Below are 18,277 nucleotides of genomic sequence, written 5' to 3' on the forward strand. Positions count from 1 at the left end.
AACTAAAGCTGCCAATTTCAGTTAGCCGATCTATGATTGGTTAACAGCAATAAACAAACCTTCACTGACTGCCTCTAACTTCTGGTTCTCTGAAGCAAAAGTCATCTCATTCTCTGCCAACAAACATGGGGATCCTCCAAAACAAACGGGAGCAAAACTCGACTAATATGCTGTCGGAACGCTATCTTTGGCCTGAGAATATGCGAGGCAGTGCACATTTAGGGCTGAGGTTGAGGTTGGCGGCGTTGTCTGTTTCGTCTCAATAGCCCACGAGAGTTCTTGGGAGAACGAAGGGGAACAGGAGACGAAGGGAAGAGAGGAGAGAGGAAGTGTGTCTGTGTGTACATAGGCTTTACAACAGAGTTGAATTTGTTTACACATTTAAAAAAAAACATTTAAGAGATCAAAAATCATAACGACGCTTTCCTCTTGTTCTGTGGGACAGTGCGGACAGAAGACCTCTCCAGTGTCCACTTTCGGTCTCTTTTTTCATATTTGTTTGTTTTGAGGTCAGTGGCACACCACCAGCATCCTGAGGGCTTGTCTCTGTCAGTGTGTGTGTGTGTGTGTTTGTGTGTGTGGGTGGGTGGGTGTCTCTCTTTCTGTGTGTGTGTGTGTGTGTGTGTGTGTGTGTGTGTGTGTGTGTGTGTGTGTGTGTGTGTGTGTGTGTGTGCGCGCGAGTTAATTCAGGGCAGAATGAGGGTGTTGGGTACTGAAATGTTTTTTCCTAAAATTGTGTTTAATCTTATTTGTTTCATGAAAAGCGTCTCTAAAACAGTTCAACCGAGGTCTGTGTGTGTGCGCACGCATGTATATCTGTGTCTGTCTGTCTGTCTGCACCTGGCCAATGCCAAGCCCGTTGGTATGGTAGTTAGTTGGTTGGTTGGTTGGGTGGTTGGAGAATTCTGGCGGACCCCGGCTCAGTGACAGATGAGAACAGCCTGCTGAAATTCAGTCTTTCTGTCCTCCGCCTCGCTCTCTCTGTCGGTCTGTCTCTGTCACACTCTCCGTCTCACTCCTCTGGCCTCCCGCCACTAGGGGGCAGAGTTTGACATGGAGTCCACAGAGTTCACACTGGAAGACGAGACTCTGATGTTGGCGATGGACACCTCTGGGTGCTGAAGGGAGAAAGTAAATGGGGAGAGAGAAAAAGGTACACACAAAAACAAGAGTGTGTTAAGCGAAAGTGTGTGTATGAACTTTCTTTTGCTAATTACTTTGATTAATATTGCTGTGTGTGTTGAAAATATACTGTATAAATCATAATCCTAACATGCAAGTAATTATAATATATGAGGTCTATGAATTTCTTTCATATGAGCAGCCAGAGCAGCACTCGGTCACATAAACTATTTCCAGAAGTCTTTGGTAAACTGTTCTACAGTTACTCATACCCTACTTGTGAATGTTACTAACAGTCTTAGTGCATTGTTTTGATTAATTAAAGGAGAATTGCAGCTATTTTTCATACTGATCTCAGTTTTCTCGAGGTCACCGAGTACTGTTGGTACTGTCGAAAACAATCGGTTCTACCTATTAAGCTGCTGCAGCCAACAGCTAGAGCTGCCAGGCAGCTACAGTGCTACACTCTGGGGGCATGAACATGCCCTCAGAGAGTAGCACTGGTACTTACAGTTATTTCAAATGGGCAAATGTGTGTGTGTGTGTGTGTGTGTGTGTGTGTGTGTGTGACTGGAAGCATGGGTCGCGTGCCTCACATGTCTCCTGAAGATCCGGTCCAGTAGCCTGCGGCGGGGAGGTTCTGGAGGCTGGTTCCAGTCCAGGTCAGGAGGACGGGAACCGTCTGGCCCAAACACATTCAGGTCACTGAAGACCTCTGTTTCTATCATCTACAGATAGAAAGACAGAGACAGAGAGGGGCGGGGGGATGAGGATGGTAAAGCGGATATGGGGACAGAAGGGGGAGTATCATCAATAACAAAAATAAATAAATAAGACAGTTGTTTAGATAAGTGAGTTTCCTCTCTTAACACTTTCAATGCCGCGCTGTTTTCGGAAGCTTTGGCCCAGAGTGCCAGCAATCTTGATAACTGTTGACGATTTTTGTAGAGCCACAGTGTATTCTATGTTGTAGCTATGGACACATACTATGGCTCGTTTGAAAGGTGAGACTTCACCATCACCATCACCATCACCGTCATATTCGGCACTCTAGCAAGGACGTACCCTCTTGCAAGCACGACTCGGCCCATCACCCACTCCGCTCGGCCCGGCCCGTGGTGGAGTTGGAGCTCCCTCCTCAGCACAATGGTCAGTCACTCTTTCTAATGTTTTTGACCTGGCGTGTGGTCTCCCCTGATTGTCGTGGTCAGAGTCATATTGTCTTAGTAGAAAGGTGGACTCATCCAGCGTTGTCTGGCAAAAACACACCTGCTGCAATATCTTTTTCTTCAACGTTTTCATTATCCCTGTCAGCAACTGAGAAGGGTTGCCTGTGAAGTTAAGTTTCCGGGAATTGACCTAGCGAGACCACCACCTAGTGATAAACCCACGAAAATAAATGGCCTGGTTTTGACCTGATGTGCATGAGTCACTGATTCGACCCTAAGCGGCAACCATCAAAAACCGAGTTATGATAAAATGCTCAGATTTCATGAGTTCATGATCATAGAGTTCCCAAAATCGCATATAAGGTGTGTTAGAGTGTCTATTTTCGTAATAAAAAAAAAACTAAAAACGCAATATTGTGTTTTTGGCACTCAACGCATGGGAACAAAAAACGCAATATTGCGTTTTTGGCACTCAAAGTGTTAAACATGACTGGAGCCATCAGTTCAGGCGTAAGTGTCCTGTTCTCATTCATCCTGACCTACCTCATTCTGCCAGGGGATGGACACACTGCCAGTAGCAAACTTGGAGTAGAAGTCATTGTCCGTTTGGTCCAGGTTCACGCCTTTAACCGTGGAGAACTGCTCAATGTCGAGGACATCTTTACAGTATACAGCCCTGGGCTACAAACAGGGAAACAGAGTAAGAGAAAGACAAGACAAGTTGTTATTCAAGGTAAATGACACAATGTGACAGATAAGAGATTAAAGCAGCACACTTCCGCAAGGACAACTCGCTACCTGTTGATATTTCAATAGTCAACTGCATCGGAATTCACCACAGACAAGGTTGACTTTCATTTCAGAACCTGCTTGTTTATAGTTCAGGATCTAGTGCCTTTCCACACAACTTCCACACAAACTAACTTTATTTACATATTTTACAATCCACTATTTTACCAATGTTCATGTAAAGTGGACTGTTATAAAACTATGAAAGGTTCTATGGTGTGCACTCTACAGAGTTCACTGTTAGGTTGTTTCTGCCATGACTGTGCATGACTCACAAGCAGCCACCTCTCACTTATTCACTATATCTGTATTAACCACTGTCTGGCAACTCTGACAAAGAACAGGACTGGTAAGTGTAAGGTATGATTACTCATCAGTAGGTGGTAAATCTAAGGGCCTGTTTTAGAGGTCAAATTAAAGAAACACAATATATTACTGCATTAGTGGCCATTAAGCGCATCTTAAGATTGATGGACAGTAACTGTCAGCAAACAGCTGTAGAGGGCATGCTTGGTCAATTTTACACATGTGTATGCAGCTGGGTTGCCAATGCCATTAACTTTTCAAAAGCAAACTTTACTTTTGAAATAGGAAATCCTGAGTGAGAGAATCTAAATAAGTCCAATAAGAAATAGATTTTCTAGACAGGGGCTTAATGTCGCTTGAGTAAAATGCGACTAAGGCTGATGGAAATGGATTTATTCACAACAAACCGCATTTGTTGAAATTTAATTACCTGTTTATGTTTAACTTGACCTGGCAGCCTCAAGTTTTGAACCCACGGCTGTTCACAACTCCTCCATTGATTAAGCGAGTGTTCATGCTTTATTTGCATAACACAGTAGATGCAAACGCACACAGACTTGCATTTCTCCCAGCCAAATCATTAAAGCTCTTAAAATATGCGAATGAGTTAAATGGAAAAGCATCCAAGTGTGGAGGCAGTAGTAGGAATACAGGAGGGAGAGAGAGAGAGAGAGAGAGAGAGAGAGAGAGAGAGAGAGAGAGAGAGAGAGAGAGAGAGAGAGAGAGAGAGAGAGGAAGGAGGCCTGAAGTGACCACTCACATCAGGCACAAAGGAAGGTTCGACGATGCCGGCCTCCAGCCTCTTAAAGTGGATGCACTTGAAGAAGTGGTGAGCTTTCACTGACGCTCCCCCGTCGGACTGACACCCCAACCTTTGCTTGGGGTCTTTGGTCAACAGCTGGAGACAAAGCAGCAGAGAGAGAGAGAAAGATAGAGAGACATGACCTCAATGAGTAATCCATACTCCTAAATATATTTCAAAGATTATGCACATGGGTAGTCAATAGGTGTAGTGTGTGTAATGTGAGTTTGTATATTTTTTTGGCAATCGTCTCTACAACAGTAATTGCATGGATGCATATGAACGTGCTCTGTGCCTCACCATCCTGCAGATGGCTTTGGTGTCCTCGGTGAACTTATCGCTGTACTCCTCCTCCTCCTCCAGCACCCTCTTCTCCACCTCCTCGCGCTTCACCCGTTCCTTGCGGGCGCGGAACGGCGAGCGGCCGGCGGTCATCTCATAGATGAGGCAGCCCAGGCCCCACCAGTCCGGGCTCATGCTGTACTTCTCGTTGTTGATGACCTCTGGGGCTGTACGGACAAGGACCAAACAGTTCAGTTAAAGTCCAAGTTGGGGCGTCTGGTCAAAACTGCCCTGAAGATTGTAGGTCATCCAGACCAGGGCTACATGCAGGCACTCTATGAAAAGTCAGTCCTCAGGGAGGCACTGAAAATTGTAGAAGACTCCACACACATCCTGTACGAGGAGTTTGCCCTCCTACCCTCAGGTAGACGCTTTAGAGTACTAAACTGCAGATTAAATAAATACAAAAACTCCTTTATCCCAACTGCCATAAAGATGCTCAATGATAGTTAGCTGGCTACCTATAAATGTCTGTACGTATGTATGAATGTATGTATTTCTCATTTTTATGTTCATTTAATTGAATCATTCATCTGCCAATCTGAAAGGATCATAAATGCTAATAAGCTAACCAGCACATGCATATGGTGGGAAATGGTAGCAATTTAACCCACATTTGGTATTAATGCAGTGACATAAGACTGGTCTGGTCTGATCATAGATAATATTCTTGACAGAAAGAATTCATGCATCACGTGGAGTGTTTGTCTGCAAAGTACTTTGCTGTGAAAGGCAAGCATCAGCTCTGAAGGATAAGCATTTCCTTGATGTAGAATAGCAAAGACAATGAAATGCCAAGACTCTACTCCATGAAACCAATACTCTGACAAGCAAGTGCCTGCACTGTTCGCTTTTCCTGCATGACCTATTAAACAGGAAGTACTTCACAGAAATGTAAATACTACATGATGGAGGCCGAAATATGACTGAAAAGTTGCTTGACTTACCCATGTATCCCACAGTGCCTACACGGCCTCTGATTGGCTCGCCATTCACCAGCTTGATAGCCAATCCCAAATCAGATATTCTGAGGTGGCCTTTAGAGAGCAGAGACCGATGGTTAGAAAGTAACTGCTGAATAATTAGGTGATAACAACAGTAGTGGAATTGTATCAAATGAGTACTCACCATTGTCATCTAAAAGAATATTCTCTGGTTTTAAATCCCTAAAGTAAAGGAAAAGAAATGGAGGAAAGAGAGAGAGAGAGAGAGAGAGAGAGAGAGAGAGAGAGAGAGAGAGAGAGAGAGAGAGAGAGAGAGAGAAACATCCATTAAGGTCTTTCCTAAGAGTAGGTTGCACTTTGCAAGTACGGAAAAATGTATGAATCTATATATATAAAAAATGCACAAAAAATGCATGTACAATATATTACTGTGTTTGCCTGTTTGTCTCTATGTAACCATGCAACCATGTGTGCATGTCTGTATGTATGTATGTATGTATGTGTTTGGTATTGCTGGATCTCACCGCTGCTTTTGATACCATTGATCATGCTATTTTAATTAGAAGACTAAGAGAATGGGTTGGCATAACGGGTCCTGCTTTGGACTGGTTCATATCCTATTTATCCAAAAGGACATTTTTTGTTTCAATAGGTAATTTTACTTCCTCTACCTCAGCTATTACTTGTGTGTTCCCCAAGGTTCAATTTTAGGACCAATATTGTTTTCCCTGTATATGTTACCTCTAGGCCACATAATTAAGCCCATAACATATCATTTCACTGCTATGCTGATGACACACAGCTGTACCTCTCAGTCAAACCAAACATGCTTAACAAGCTAACTGTACTGCAGGATTGCATAGCTGATGTGAAAGACTGGATGTCTCAGAATTTCCTACAGCTTAACTCTGACAAAACAGAAGTCCTTTTCATTGGCCCTGACAAAGTCTATAATCAAGCTAAGACTTTTCTTGGAAATTTAGCCTCAAATAACAAGACTACTTCTAGAAACTTAGGGGTTTTATTTGATACAGATTTAAAATTTGACCAACATGTAAAACTCCTTGTGCAGTCCTGTTATTATCAACTGAGAAACATTTCCAAAATCAGATCAATGCTTTCTTTAAAGGACACAGAGAGAATTATACATGCATTTGTCTCATCTAGACTTGATTACTGCAACGCCTTATTCACCTGTTTAAATAGTCATTCCATCTCTCGTTTACAAACTGTTCAGAATTCAGCAGCCAGACTTTTGACAAAGTCTAAATTTAGGGAACACATCACCCCAGTTCTGGCCAATCTTCACTGGTTGCCAGTGAGTTTTAGGATTGATTTTAAAATCCTCCTTATTACCTATAAAGCATTACATGGTTTGGCACCTGACTATTTAACAGATTTATTAACCCCCTACTGTCCAGCTCGGCCCCTCAGATCCTCCAGCCTGGGACTTTTAGTTGTTCCAGAAAGTAAACTGTCAACTAGGGGTGACCGATCATTTGCAGTTAGAGCACCCAAGCTTTGGAATAGCCTCCCTTATAACATCAAATCTGCACCATCTGTGGCTGTTTTCAAATCTAGTCTAAAGACCCACTTATATAAAATTGCTTTCCTTAAATAGTGAATGATTCCACTCATGTCTCTGCTAATTTATTATCATTTCTGTTTGTTTATTTTGTCTTGGGTACTATACTGTATACCTTTTCTATTTTCTTTTTATATATATTGAGTTAAGTTTGTGTTTGTAGTTTGGTAGTTTACTATTTTATCATTTTTATTATTATTATTACTATTATTATTATTATTATTGTTATCATTACTATTGTTTTGTTTTTTGCTTTGTTTTGTTTGTTTGTTTGTCTGTAGAGCACTTTGTGCTTTGTGCTTGAAAAGTGCTATATAAATAAATGTTATTATTATTATTATTATTTATTATTAATATTATTATTGTTATTATTATTATGTACAGCTCTGGAAAAAATTAAGAGACCACTGCACACAATGACATCCAATTGAGTTCATAATCATATTAAAAATTAACAGACCACTGCAAATTTGAATATGACCGTCAACTCATTTGAATGTCACTCAGCAACCGTAGGATAACATCAGAAAGATGTGCAGTGGTCTCTTAATGTTTTCGAGAACTGTATGTATGTATGTATATATGTATGTTCATGTCTGTGTATTAGATCATTACACTGGTGTGTGTACATGACTGTAAGTGTGTGTGTTGTGTGTGTGTGTGTGTGTGTGTGTGTGTGTGTGTGTGTATGTGTGTGTATGTGGCCTCCTCACCTGTAGACAATGTTCTCTCGGTGCAGGTGTACCAGGCCACAGCAGATCTCTGCTGCATATAACTGTACGCGGTCTCTGTCGAAACCCGGCGTGCCCATGTTGTAGATGTGGAACTTCAGGTCACCGCCATTCATGATCGTCAGCACCAGGCACAGCGCATCTTTGGTCTCATAGGCATATGCTAAGCTCACCTGGTCAACACAAAACACGGTAAATATCAACAGCACATGCAGAAACAGTGATCACAGTATAGAGTACAGTAACAACAACAGCAACAAATATAAAGGACACTTTATATGAGCTGTGAACAGCTCTTTATGCCATTTGGATGGCACAAGAAATCTTGTGTTGTGGTGATCGAGCGTTGTTGTGGTGACCAGAGTGCATTTACTTTTAGCGAAGGGCAAACATCTGATTTGCATTGGGATTATTTCAGGACATTTCGGCTATTTTTTAGCCGCTCTGGTTGAAGGAATGACATAGACCTTTATTGAGAGGCTGTAGTATAGTCAGTCGTCCTCTGTCCGTATGTGTGTGTGTGTGTGTGTGTGTGTGTGTGTGTGTGTGTGTGTGGAGACAACTGCTTAATGGTATGCTATATTGCCTTGTCTGCTAAAATAAACAAATAAATAATGGGCCAAACACAGGAAGGGCGCAGGGCCAGATGAGCTCATTAGCCGTTGGAGCACCTGTGCCGTTATTGATTAGGCTTTTACTGGGGATGAGATTACTATGAATAATTCACCTTGATGCGGAAGAGGGACGCAAAGAGCACAGGAAAGCCATGACGGGGCAAACCGACAGATAGACAGAGATAGATGATGCACCGACGGGTAAATAGAGGATAGACTGATGGATTGAGAGAGAGAGAGAGAGAGAGAGAGAGAGAGAGAGAGAGAGAGAGAGAGAGAGAATGTGTCATATGTCTACTGTGTGAGTATGTGTCATATGTCTACTGTGTGAGTATGTGTCATATGTCTACTGTGTGAGTATGTGTCATATGTCTACTGTGTGAGTATGTGTCATATGTCTACTGTGTGAGTATGTGTCATATGTCTACTGTGTGAGTATGTGTCATATGTCTACTGTGTGAGTATGTGTCATATGTCTACTGTGTGAGTATGTGTCATATGTCTACTGTGTGAGTATGTGTCATATGTCTACTGTGTGAGTATGTGTCATATGTCTACTGTGTGAGTATGTGTCATATGTCTACTGTGTGAGTATGTGTCATATGTCTACTGTGTGAGTATGTGTCATATGTCTACTGTGTGAGTATGTGTCATATGTCTACTGTGTGAGTATGTGTCATATGTCTACTGTGTGAGTATGTGTCATATGTCTACTGTGTGAGTATGTGTCATATGTCTACTGTGTGAGTATGTGTCATATGTCTACTGTGTGAGTATGTGTCATATGTCTACTGTGTGAGTATGTGTCATATGTCTACTGTGTGAGTATGTGTCATATGTCTACTGTGTGAGTATGTGTCATATGTCTACTGTGTGAGTATGTGTCATATGTCTACTGTGTGAGTATGTGTCATATGTCTACTGTGTGAGTATGTGTCATATGTCTACTGTGTGAGTATGTGTCATATGTCTACTGTGTGAGTATGTGTCATATGTCTACTGTGTGAGTATGTGTCATATGTCTACTGTGTGAGTATGTGTCATATGTCTACTGTGTGAGTATGTGTCATATGTCTACTGTGTGAGTATGTGTCATATGTCTACTGTGTGAGTATGTGTCATATGTCTACTGTGTGAGTATGTGTCATATGTCTACTGTGTGAGTATGTGTCATATGTCTACTGTGTGAGTATGTGTCATATGTCTACTGTGTGAGTATGTGTCATATGTCTACTGTGTGAGTATGTGTCATATGTCTACTGTGTGAGTATGTGTCATATGTCTACTGTGTGAGTATGTGTCATATGTCTACTGTGTGAGTATGTGTCATATGTCTACTGTGTGAGTATGTGTCATATGTCTACTGTGTGAGTATGTGTCATATGTCTACTGTGTGAGTATGTGTCATATGTCTACTGTGTGAGTATGTGTCATATGTCTACTGTGTGAGTATGTGTCATATGTCTACTGTGTGAGTATGTGTCATATGTCTACTGTGTGAGTATGTGTCATATGTCTACTGTGTGAGTATGTGTCATATGTCTACTGTGTGAGTATGTGTCATATGTCTACTGTGTGAGTATGTGTCATATGTCTACTGTGTGAGTATGTGTCATATGTCTACTGTGTGAGTATGTGTCATATGTCTACTGTGTGAGTATGTGTCATATGTCTACTGTGTGAGTATGTGTCATATGTCTACTGTGTGAGTATGTGTCATATGTCTACTGTGTGAGTATGTGTCATATGTCTACTGTGTGAGTATGTGTCATATGTCTACTGTGTGAGTATGTGTCATATGTCTACTGTGTGAGTATGTGTCATATGTCTACTGTGTGAGTATGTGTCATATGTCTACTGTGTGAGTATGTGTCATATGTCTACTGTGTGAGTATGTGTCATATGTCTACTGTGTGAGTATGTGTCATATGTCTACTGTGTGAGTATGTGTCATATGTCTACTGTGTGAGTATGTGTCATATGTCTACTGTGTGAGTATGTGTCATATGTCTACTGTGTGAGTATGTGTCATATGTCTACTGTGTGAGTATGTGTCATATGTCTACTGTGTGAGTATGTGTCATATGTCTACTGTGTGAGTATGTGTCATATGTCTACTGTGTGAGTATGTGTCATATGTCTACTGTGTGAGTATGTGTCATATGTCTACTGTGTGAGTATGTGTCATATGTCTACTGTGTGAGTATGTGTCATATGTCTACTGTGTGAGTATGTGTCATATGTCTACTGTGTGAGTATGTGTCATATGTCTACTGTGTGAGTATGTGTCATATGTCTACTGTGTGAGTATGTGTCATATGTCTACTGTGTGAGTATGTGTCATATGTCTACTGTGTGAGTATGTGTCATATGTCTACTGTGTGAGTATGTGTCATATGTCTACTGTGTGAGTATGTGTCATATGTCTACTGTGTGAGTATGTGTCATATGTCTACTGTGTGAGTATGTGTCATATGTCTACTGTGTGAGTATGTGTCATATGTCTACTGTGTGAGTATGTGTCATATGTCTACTGTGTGAGTATGTGTCATATGTCTACTGTGTGAGTATGTGTCATATGTCTACTGTGTGAGTATGTGTCATATGTCTACTGTGTGAGTATGTGTCATATGTCTACTGTGTGAGTATGTGTATATGTCCACTGTGTGAGTATGTGTCATATGTCTACTGTGTGAGTATGTGTCATACGTATGATTACTGTGAATGTATGTGTGTGCGTGTGTATCTGTTTGTGCACATGTGTGCACATGAAATGGGTTAACATGACCCCTGGAGGCAAACATACGGAAAAATACGGCAGGGGAGAGAGGGGGAGAAACGGAGAAAGAGAGAGAGACAGGAAGAGAGATGAACAGAAGAGACTTGTGTTGATATAGTACTGTAGGAGAATATATTGAGATAAAGAATAAATCTGACCACAGACTTTGAGAAGGTCACCACAGAGAAGGAGAGAGAGGGAGAGAGAAAGAGAGAGAGAAAGAGAGAGGAAGAGAGGGAGCAAGAGAGAGAGGAAGAGAGAAAAAAAGAGAGGGAGCAGGAGGGAGACAGAGACACTGCTTGATGTCTTATTCAGTGTATATTTACAGTGGGGAGACAAGAGGCAGCAAGCAAAGCAGCTCACCACAAATCTGCTGTTGACTTTCTCCAGGATCTGTTTCTCATTGAGTGCCATGGACTCGCCCTTCCTCTTCTTAATCCGCTTCTTCTCCAGCTTCTTGCAGGCATACATCTTCCCCGTGGCTCGCACCTGACATGCACATACCTGCGCACACACACACACACACACACACACTCAATGTGAGTTACAACAAACACATTGATACCTAATCATATATACAGCCCTGAAGTCTATTACATGAGTACACAGTGTACAAACACACACACACGGGGCGCAGTCTGGTTTTAATAATGAGGACTTACCTCACCAAAGCCTCCTTTACCCAGCACACGGTACTGTCGAAATGTGTCTTTAGTGATTGATTGCCTATAAACAAGAAACACTGATGTATTATTAAAATGGCATTAGCTTGAAACACACACGTTTTTAGCTCCATACTCTCTTACAACTCCAGGACAGATGAAACAGCAGTACTTCATTAGACAACAGAGGGAGACACTGACCACACAAACACACAATAAGTAATAAAGAGACAGGAGATCGAGACAGATGGACAGTAAGGCTGTGATATGCGCCTCAGTCACATTTGCGCGTGTGGAAGATGTGCGTCATTTTTGATGCTTACACGAAGCATACTCCAATTTCTGTTGTCCTGAATGCGCGTTAGATCATTAAGGTTAGCTGCCTGCACTACAGATTAACTGTGATACTCTGCCCCACCAACTGGGGGCGGTACGTCAAGCCTGAAAGTAGGACACAACCACCAAAGAAGCCTGAAACACCTGAAGAAAAGAAGAACGTGGGATGTGCGAGCAGCCGAATACTGAATGAAGGTAGCCAGAGCTATTATCCGGTGTTGATAGGCGAGTTTCGAGATTTGAGTTCAGCATTGTTCAGGTGTAGGTGATAATGAGTGCACCTGGGAGAGGTAGGCTACATTCCTTTTTTATTATTATTATTATCATTATTGATAACGCATTATATACGGAACAGACGAGAATGCATCTTGATCAACAAGTGTTACTGGGTTTCGCCAGAGCCTTGTAAATAGATACATTTATATGGATCTGGGTTTCGCGATTTGATTTCAGCATTGTTCAGTAATAGGTGCTAGGCTACGCTCATTTTTAAAAGATGCATTTAATCCAAAGTCATGTCAGCTCTATGCAGGGAGTAGGGCTGTCACTTTTTATTCGAACATAACGTGAAATATCCGTAGTCGAACTATAAATAAACGATTCGGTTTTTAGTGCCATGTGTAGCGCATTTCTACAGTCTATGATTAGTTTGTTTTTTATTTTATTGTTTGCCATCCCATCCAGCACTCTATGATCCAGTGCTCATGACCAAATCAAGCCAATAATAGCCAGTAGCCTAGCCACAATAATGACTGGAGCCAGAGCTCATGCAGCCACCCTGTTTCGAAAATGGAAGATAACGCACAGACCGGCTGGCCTGAGCAGACAATTACGTCCCCAACTCATCTAAAACGTGATGTCTTGAAATACTTTGGGTTCTACACCATAGATGGTAAAGTAAACATTAAAGATAATGTTAAAGAATCTGTATCTGTGGATTGTGGCTTTACATCGGTCGAAGTTGACTCCATGTCGTGGTGTTTCACGTAACTTGATAGCCAGGCAAGCTAAGGACAGGCGCTCTGCTCCATCGTCGTAATGGTAATCAAACAAGTCTTCTTCTGTCTAGGTTTGTTTCCTAGGTTTTAAGTGTTGTTCTTCTATGTGGTCCACCTACTGGAGGGGAATGTTTACAGCAGTTCCGTTTCACACATGCGTAGTCTACGCGTCAAAGTGACGCACGGTCTTAAATTTCGGTCAACTCAAAAACGTGACGCATGCCGTAAAAATTACGCAATTCTCGTCATGCGCTCACCAGTGCCGCGAGCGCAGGAAGCAGACGCGGGAGCGTACCATTGCCTGACTGAATGAGAGGGGACAGACGTCCAGAGAGACAGAGAGGAAAACACAGAGACAGGGGAGAAAGAGAGAGAGAGAGAGAGAGAGAGAGAGAGAGAGAGAAAGAAAAGAAAGAAAGAAAGAGAGAGAGAGAGAGAGAGGGACAAACGGAGAAGTCTGAGATCAGGCTGACCTCTCCAGCATCTTCCACTGCACAAAGCGGTCGAAGTACATGCTGTTCTGGTAGTCGGAGAAAGGACCACCACTCAGATAGTCATGAAGAGCCCTGCACACAGAGATGCACTCCAGTCAGTAAAGCAAGTGTCCAGGTTTGTTTATGCGTCTCTTTATGTAGTGTTATGATGACAGATCCTGTGATATATTAGTACTGAAAAATAACATTCTCTGCGTGTGTGTGTGTGTGTGTGTGTGTGTGTGTGTGTGTAAGAGTGTAGGGGGGCTCACTTGCGACAGTCACAGAAGATCTCTTTGCAGGGGCTAAGGTCCAGGTTCTCTTGGCACTGCTGGGCAAAACTCTCCACCACAAGTACACACTGAGGGGACTGCATGCACACACACACACACAATATGTATAAGATAAAATAAAATAAGATTCAAAATAATCATTACATTATTCCACAAACACAAAGCCCTTATTATTTACTATTTAAATATAGGAAGGTGCACACATGGTGTGCTTAAAACATATTCTCAAAAGAGTGCACCTGCTTGGAGAGAAACTTCCGTATAATCTGGTCGCCTCGGCTCTTCCTCTTCTCGTCTGGCGTCACCTCATAGTCTTCCTGTAACACAACAACCTGCGATTACTAAAGTGATACACCGCCACACTTTTCTGACCTTCCTGATACCTCTTGCCATGAATATATGCAGACTCACAGGCTCTTATTCAGTATGTGTGCGCCGCCTTTTTCAAACCCAAGGTCGCTTTACATAGTTAGATAGCAGAAGGAAAGCATAACAACAGACAGACAAACAAAACAACAATACAACAACACAAGCTATGTGTATGGAGCCATGTGTTGGGTGTAGAGAAGTGATCATTAAAAAAAAAAAAGGTCTTGACATGTGTTTTGAAGAAGGGAAGAGATGGACAGTTACGAAGAGGTTGGGGGAAGGAGTTCCAGAGTTTGAGGGCCAAGGCACTGAAGGACCTGCCACCCAGGGTGGAGTCTGGTGCAGGGGATAACTAGGAGGTTTTTGTCAGAGGATCTGAGTGAGCAGGAGGGAGTGTAAGGGGTCAAGAGGTTGCAGATGTAGGGGGAGCAAGGTTGTGGAAGGATTTGAAGGTGAGTAGTAGTACTTTGTATTTAATCCGGGATGGAACTGGTAGCCAGTGGAGTTGATGGAGAATGGGGGTGATGTGTGCAGATCATTTGGTGTGGGTAAGGAGCCTGGCTGCAGAGTTTTGAATGTACTGCAACCTTTGAAGGGATTTAGTGGGGACACCAAGGAAAAGTGAGTTGCAGTAAACTAGACGGGACATGCTGAAGAAGTGGACCAAAGTCTGTGCATCACTAACAGAGAGGAAGGGTCGGAGGCGGGCAATGTTGCGGAGGTGAAAGAAGGCAGTCTTAGTGAGTGCTTTGATATGAGGATCAAAGCTGAGGGTGGAGTCAAGTTGAAAGCCAAGGTTTTTGACAACTGGGGTGGAGTGGACAGGTGAACCATCGATGTTAAGAGTGAGACTGTGAGTTTTGGAGAGCATGCTTTTAGGGCCAATCAGCAGAATTTCTGTTTTATCTGTGTTGAGTTTGAGAAAATTGTTTTGCATCCATGAGTCAACATAACATATGAAACAACCATAAAGTGGGTTAACATGACATCATATGACATCATTTCAGTGGGTGGATGCTGACTTGACAGTGACAGATATGAGTGTAAAAAAGTAGCACTGCTCACTGCTACACTGCTGTGTGGGCGCAGGGATGTGCTCATAACTGGAATGGCATAAGATCAGTGGTTCTTAACTGGTCTGGCTTTGGGACCCACAATTTCCCATGTTCATTTAGTCGCAACCCATATTTTTTTTTAGTGTTCAAGCCAACAGATAAGGTGAGCTACATGGTAAGACAAGCGAAGTGCCTGTAGGCCTACTTGTTTAGAACATGCTGATGTTTGGCATTACATTTGTGAAGTCTTAAGGATATTAAGATAGTACTGTAGATCTGACAAAGTAGCACTTAAAATGGGTGATTGTTTATTTATTTTTTTTCCCACAAGCTCCACGACCCACCCAAAATGGTTCCGCGACCCACTTTTGGGTCCCGACCCACCAGTTAAGAAACACTGCATTAGATGATGAGGGTGGCAAGGGGCAGCAGGTTGGCCATGACACACATAACTCATAAGAGGAAAGCCTACAGGTTGTGATGTTTGCTCAAAGTGGAGCATGTTGTGCAGTAATGTTTTGATGGAAATGTAGTTCATAACAAATCTTGACCTGAAAAGGCCACGTCCTTTCCAGAAGTTCATGTGGTGTTGTGCCGTTTAAATACAATGCGATGTGCTGTTACACATTAGTGGAAATGAGCTTAGGAGAGAATGTGATGTTCTTAGATTGCAGTACATAAGGATTTATTGGTGGTAATTTGTGTTTATAGGAATACATGGCCAATTATTCTTTTTTTTTTCCATCACAGAGTACATTTACAGATGGCATATGGTTCTGATGGTAAATGTGTGCAGGAAAACGGTCAGTGTTAGCTGACAAATTCAATACTATATTGTACAGTCAAACACTCTACAGACCCACTTTAACTTTAAGCATGTATGGTATTTAACTATATGAAATGCATGTATATAGCTAATGTACGTATGGAGGAAATTATTATATTTTATATATTGGAGCTCTAACAGTCGCACCAAGAGGAAATTAGAGAGAGTTGTCACCAAAGCCTCCAACATCACAGGTTGTGACCTTCCATCAGTCCACTCTGTATGCTGAACGCAGCTTGAACTGAGCAACCAAGATCATCAGGGACGCCTCACATCCGAGCCATGATCTCTTCCAACTTCTGCCCTCTGGAAGACGCTATAGATCTCTGAAGACAGGAACGACGCGCTTCAACAACAGCTTCTACCCTTCAGCAATTAGACTCCTGAAGATTTGCAACTTTACTTATTTATTTATATTTATTTAATTTATCGCCTCCCGCTATTAACCCCCCACGGACTGAGCTACAAAAAATACCACCAACATTGTTGTGTGGCAATTAAAGTTTCTATTCTATTATCTTATAACAGAGTGTTGTGTCTCTGTACTTAGCACTGTGTATTGGGATAGTGAGGTGTGTGTGAAAGGGTGACCCAGTGGTTGGACAGAGGCTATGAGGCATTAGAACTGGACAACACTAGATGTGAGTGGTTGTCCCAGCATCATGTGTACCACTCTCCAAAGCTGGACTGTGTGCAGTTACACAATGATGGGAGTCATGGCACAGACATGCCCTGGGGTTAGTTGTGTGGATGTGTGTGTGTGTGTGTGTAAAAAAGGGATAGTGTTTGTGTGTGAGTATATACAGAAGTGACGGAAAATGTGTGTTTGTGTGTGAAAGGGGTAGTGCTTGTTATGTGTGTATAATATACAGAAGTAACAGTAAGTGTGTGAGTGTGTGTGTGTGTGTGTGTGTGTGGGTGTGTGTGTGTGTGTGTGTGTGTCTCTCCGTTTATCAACATCATCTACCCCTCCGGTTCCTCTCTGACATCAAACTGTGGAACCCAGCACCCATCTCATTACGCAAGACCACCTGGCCCTACCACACACACGGGGAGGTTTGTTTATTTATAATCTTAACTAATTCTATAGAGCAGACAAATGAAGTGAAACAGTAATATACTAGTAGGCATATGTTGGCACACATGAACCTAAAGAAAGAAGTCACGGCACATACACACACACACACACACACACACACACACACGCACGCATACATACGCACACATACACATTCACAGACGTAAATAAAACCATCTGGTAAATGATTAAATATAGATTCCCTCTCTCTCTCTCTCTCTCTCTCTCTCTCTCTCTCTCTCACACACACACACACACGACACATGCTTTCCGAGGGACTTGCTGTGTGACTGTGCGTTGCTGGGTAACCATTCCGTCAACACCACAGGATTCTGAGAGGTCCTGGGGTGTCACAGCAAGGCCGAGGCGCGTCACAAAACACACACGCGTCATTACAACAGCAGGAGAGTTTGTGTCTGTGTGAGAATAAGTGTGTGTGTACGTGTGTGTGTGTGTGTGTGTGTGTGTGTGTGTGTGTGTGTGTATGTGTGTGAGTGAAAGAGAGATAGGGAGTGAGGGCATATGTGTGAGTGTGTGTCAGAAAAAGAGTGCGAGAGAGGGAAAGAAAACAGAGAGAAAACACAGTGAACATTACTGGGGGGCCACCAGTTTTTCCACTGACCTTGTTTCTCCCTCACACACACACACATTACACTGGCATTTTCATCTCAATCTGGTGGCCTCAGCCTCAGTAGTGTGTATACACATTCTATCCACACAGACATACATGCACACACACACACACACCAGGAAGCTAGTGCGACACAGGCTCTCTGAGCAACTTTGAATGTCCTGTAAGTCAAACATCTGGGCTGAGATCATTTTCAAAAACCCATACACAGTTGTATGTGTGAATGTGTCTGCACGTTTATGTGTGTGTGTGTGTGTGTGTGTGTGTGTGTGTGTGTGTTAGTTAATGTGCATGCATAGATGTGTGTGAGAGATATTTTTCTCATTGGGGCCAATGAAGGGCTTTCTCCATTTCGCCTTTACGGTTAACTGCA

General features: G+C 42.5%; 1 protein-coding gene across 2 annotated transcripts in view; it reads right to left on the reverse strand.

Moving 5' to 3' along the window:
• Positions 1 to 615: 615 nt before the first annotated feature.
• grk5l (G protein-coupled receptor kinase 5 like) overlaps positions 616 to 18,277 on the reverse strand; it is a 44,924-nt gene continuing 27,262 nt past the window's right edge. Inside the window, exons 4-16 of one of the 2 annotated variants that reach the window (XM_048243841.1) lie at positions 14,185 to 14,262; positions 13,925 to 14,022; positions 13,653 to 13,745; positions 11,846 to 11,909; positions 11,547 to 11,687; positions 7,773 to 7,963; positions 5,659 to 5,696; positions 5,478 to 5,567; positions 4,489 to 4,697; positions 4,147 to 4,284; positions 2,835 to 2,972; positions 1,719 to 1,850; positions 616 to 1,118 (exon numbers count right to left, since the gene is read on the reverse strand). In XM_048243841.1, coding sequence (XP_048099798.1) covers positions 1,035 to 1,118; positions 1,719 to 1,850; positions 2,835 to 2,972; positions 4,147 to 4,284; positions 4,489 to 4,697; positions 5,478 to 5,567; positions 5,659 to 5,696; positions 7,773 to 7,963; positions 11,547 to 11,687; positions 11,846 to 11,909; positions 13,653 to 13,745; positions 13,925 to 14,022; positions 14,185 to 14,262 — 1,494 coding nt within the window. In that variant the 3' untranslated portion in view covers positions 616 to 1,034. Of the gene's footprint in view, positions 1,119 to 1,713; positions 1,851 to 2,834; positions 2,973 to 4,146; positions 4,285 to 4,488; positions 4,698 to 5,477; positions 5,568 to 5,658; positions 5,697 to 7,772; positions 7,964 to 11,546; positions 11,688 to 11,845; positions 11,910 to 13,652; positions 13,746 to 13,924; positions 14,023 to 14,184; positions 14,263 to 18,277 lie in introns of both variants that reach the window. The other variant, XM_048243842.1, reaches the window with a different exon arrangement.

Source organism: Alosa alosa, chromosome 5 (assembly GCF_017589495.1).
Source record: "Alosa alosa isolate M-15738 ecotype Scorff River chromosome 5, AALO_Geno_1.1, whole genome shotgun sequence".
Classification (NCBI taxonomy): Eukaryota; Metazoa; Chordata; class Actinopteri; order Clupeiformes; family Clupeidae; genus Alosa; species Alosa alosa.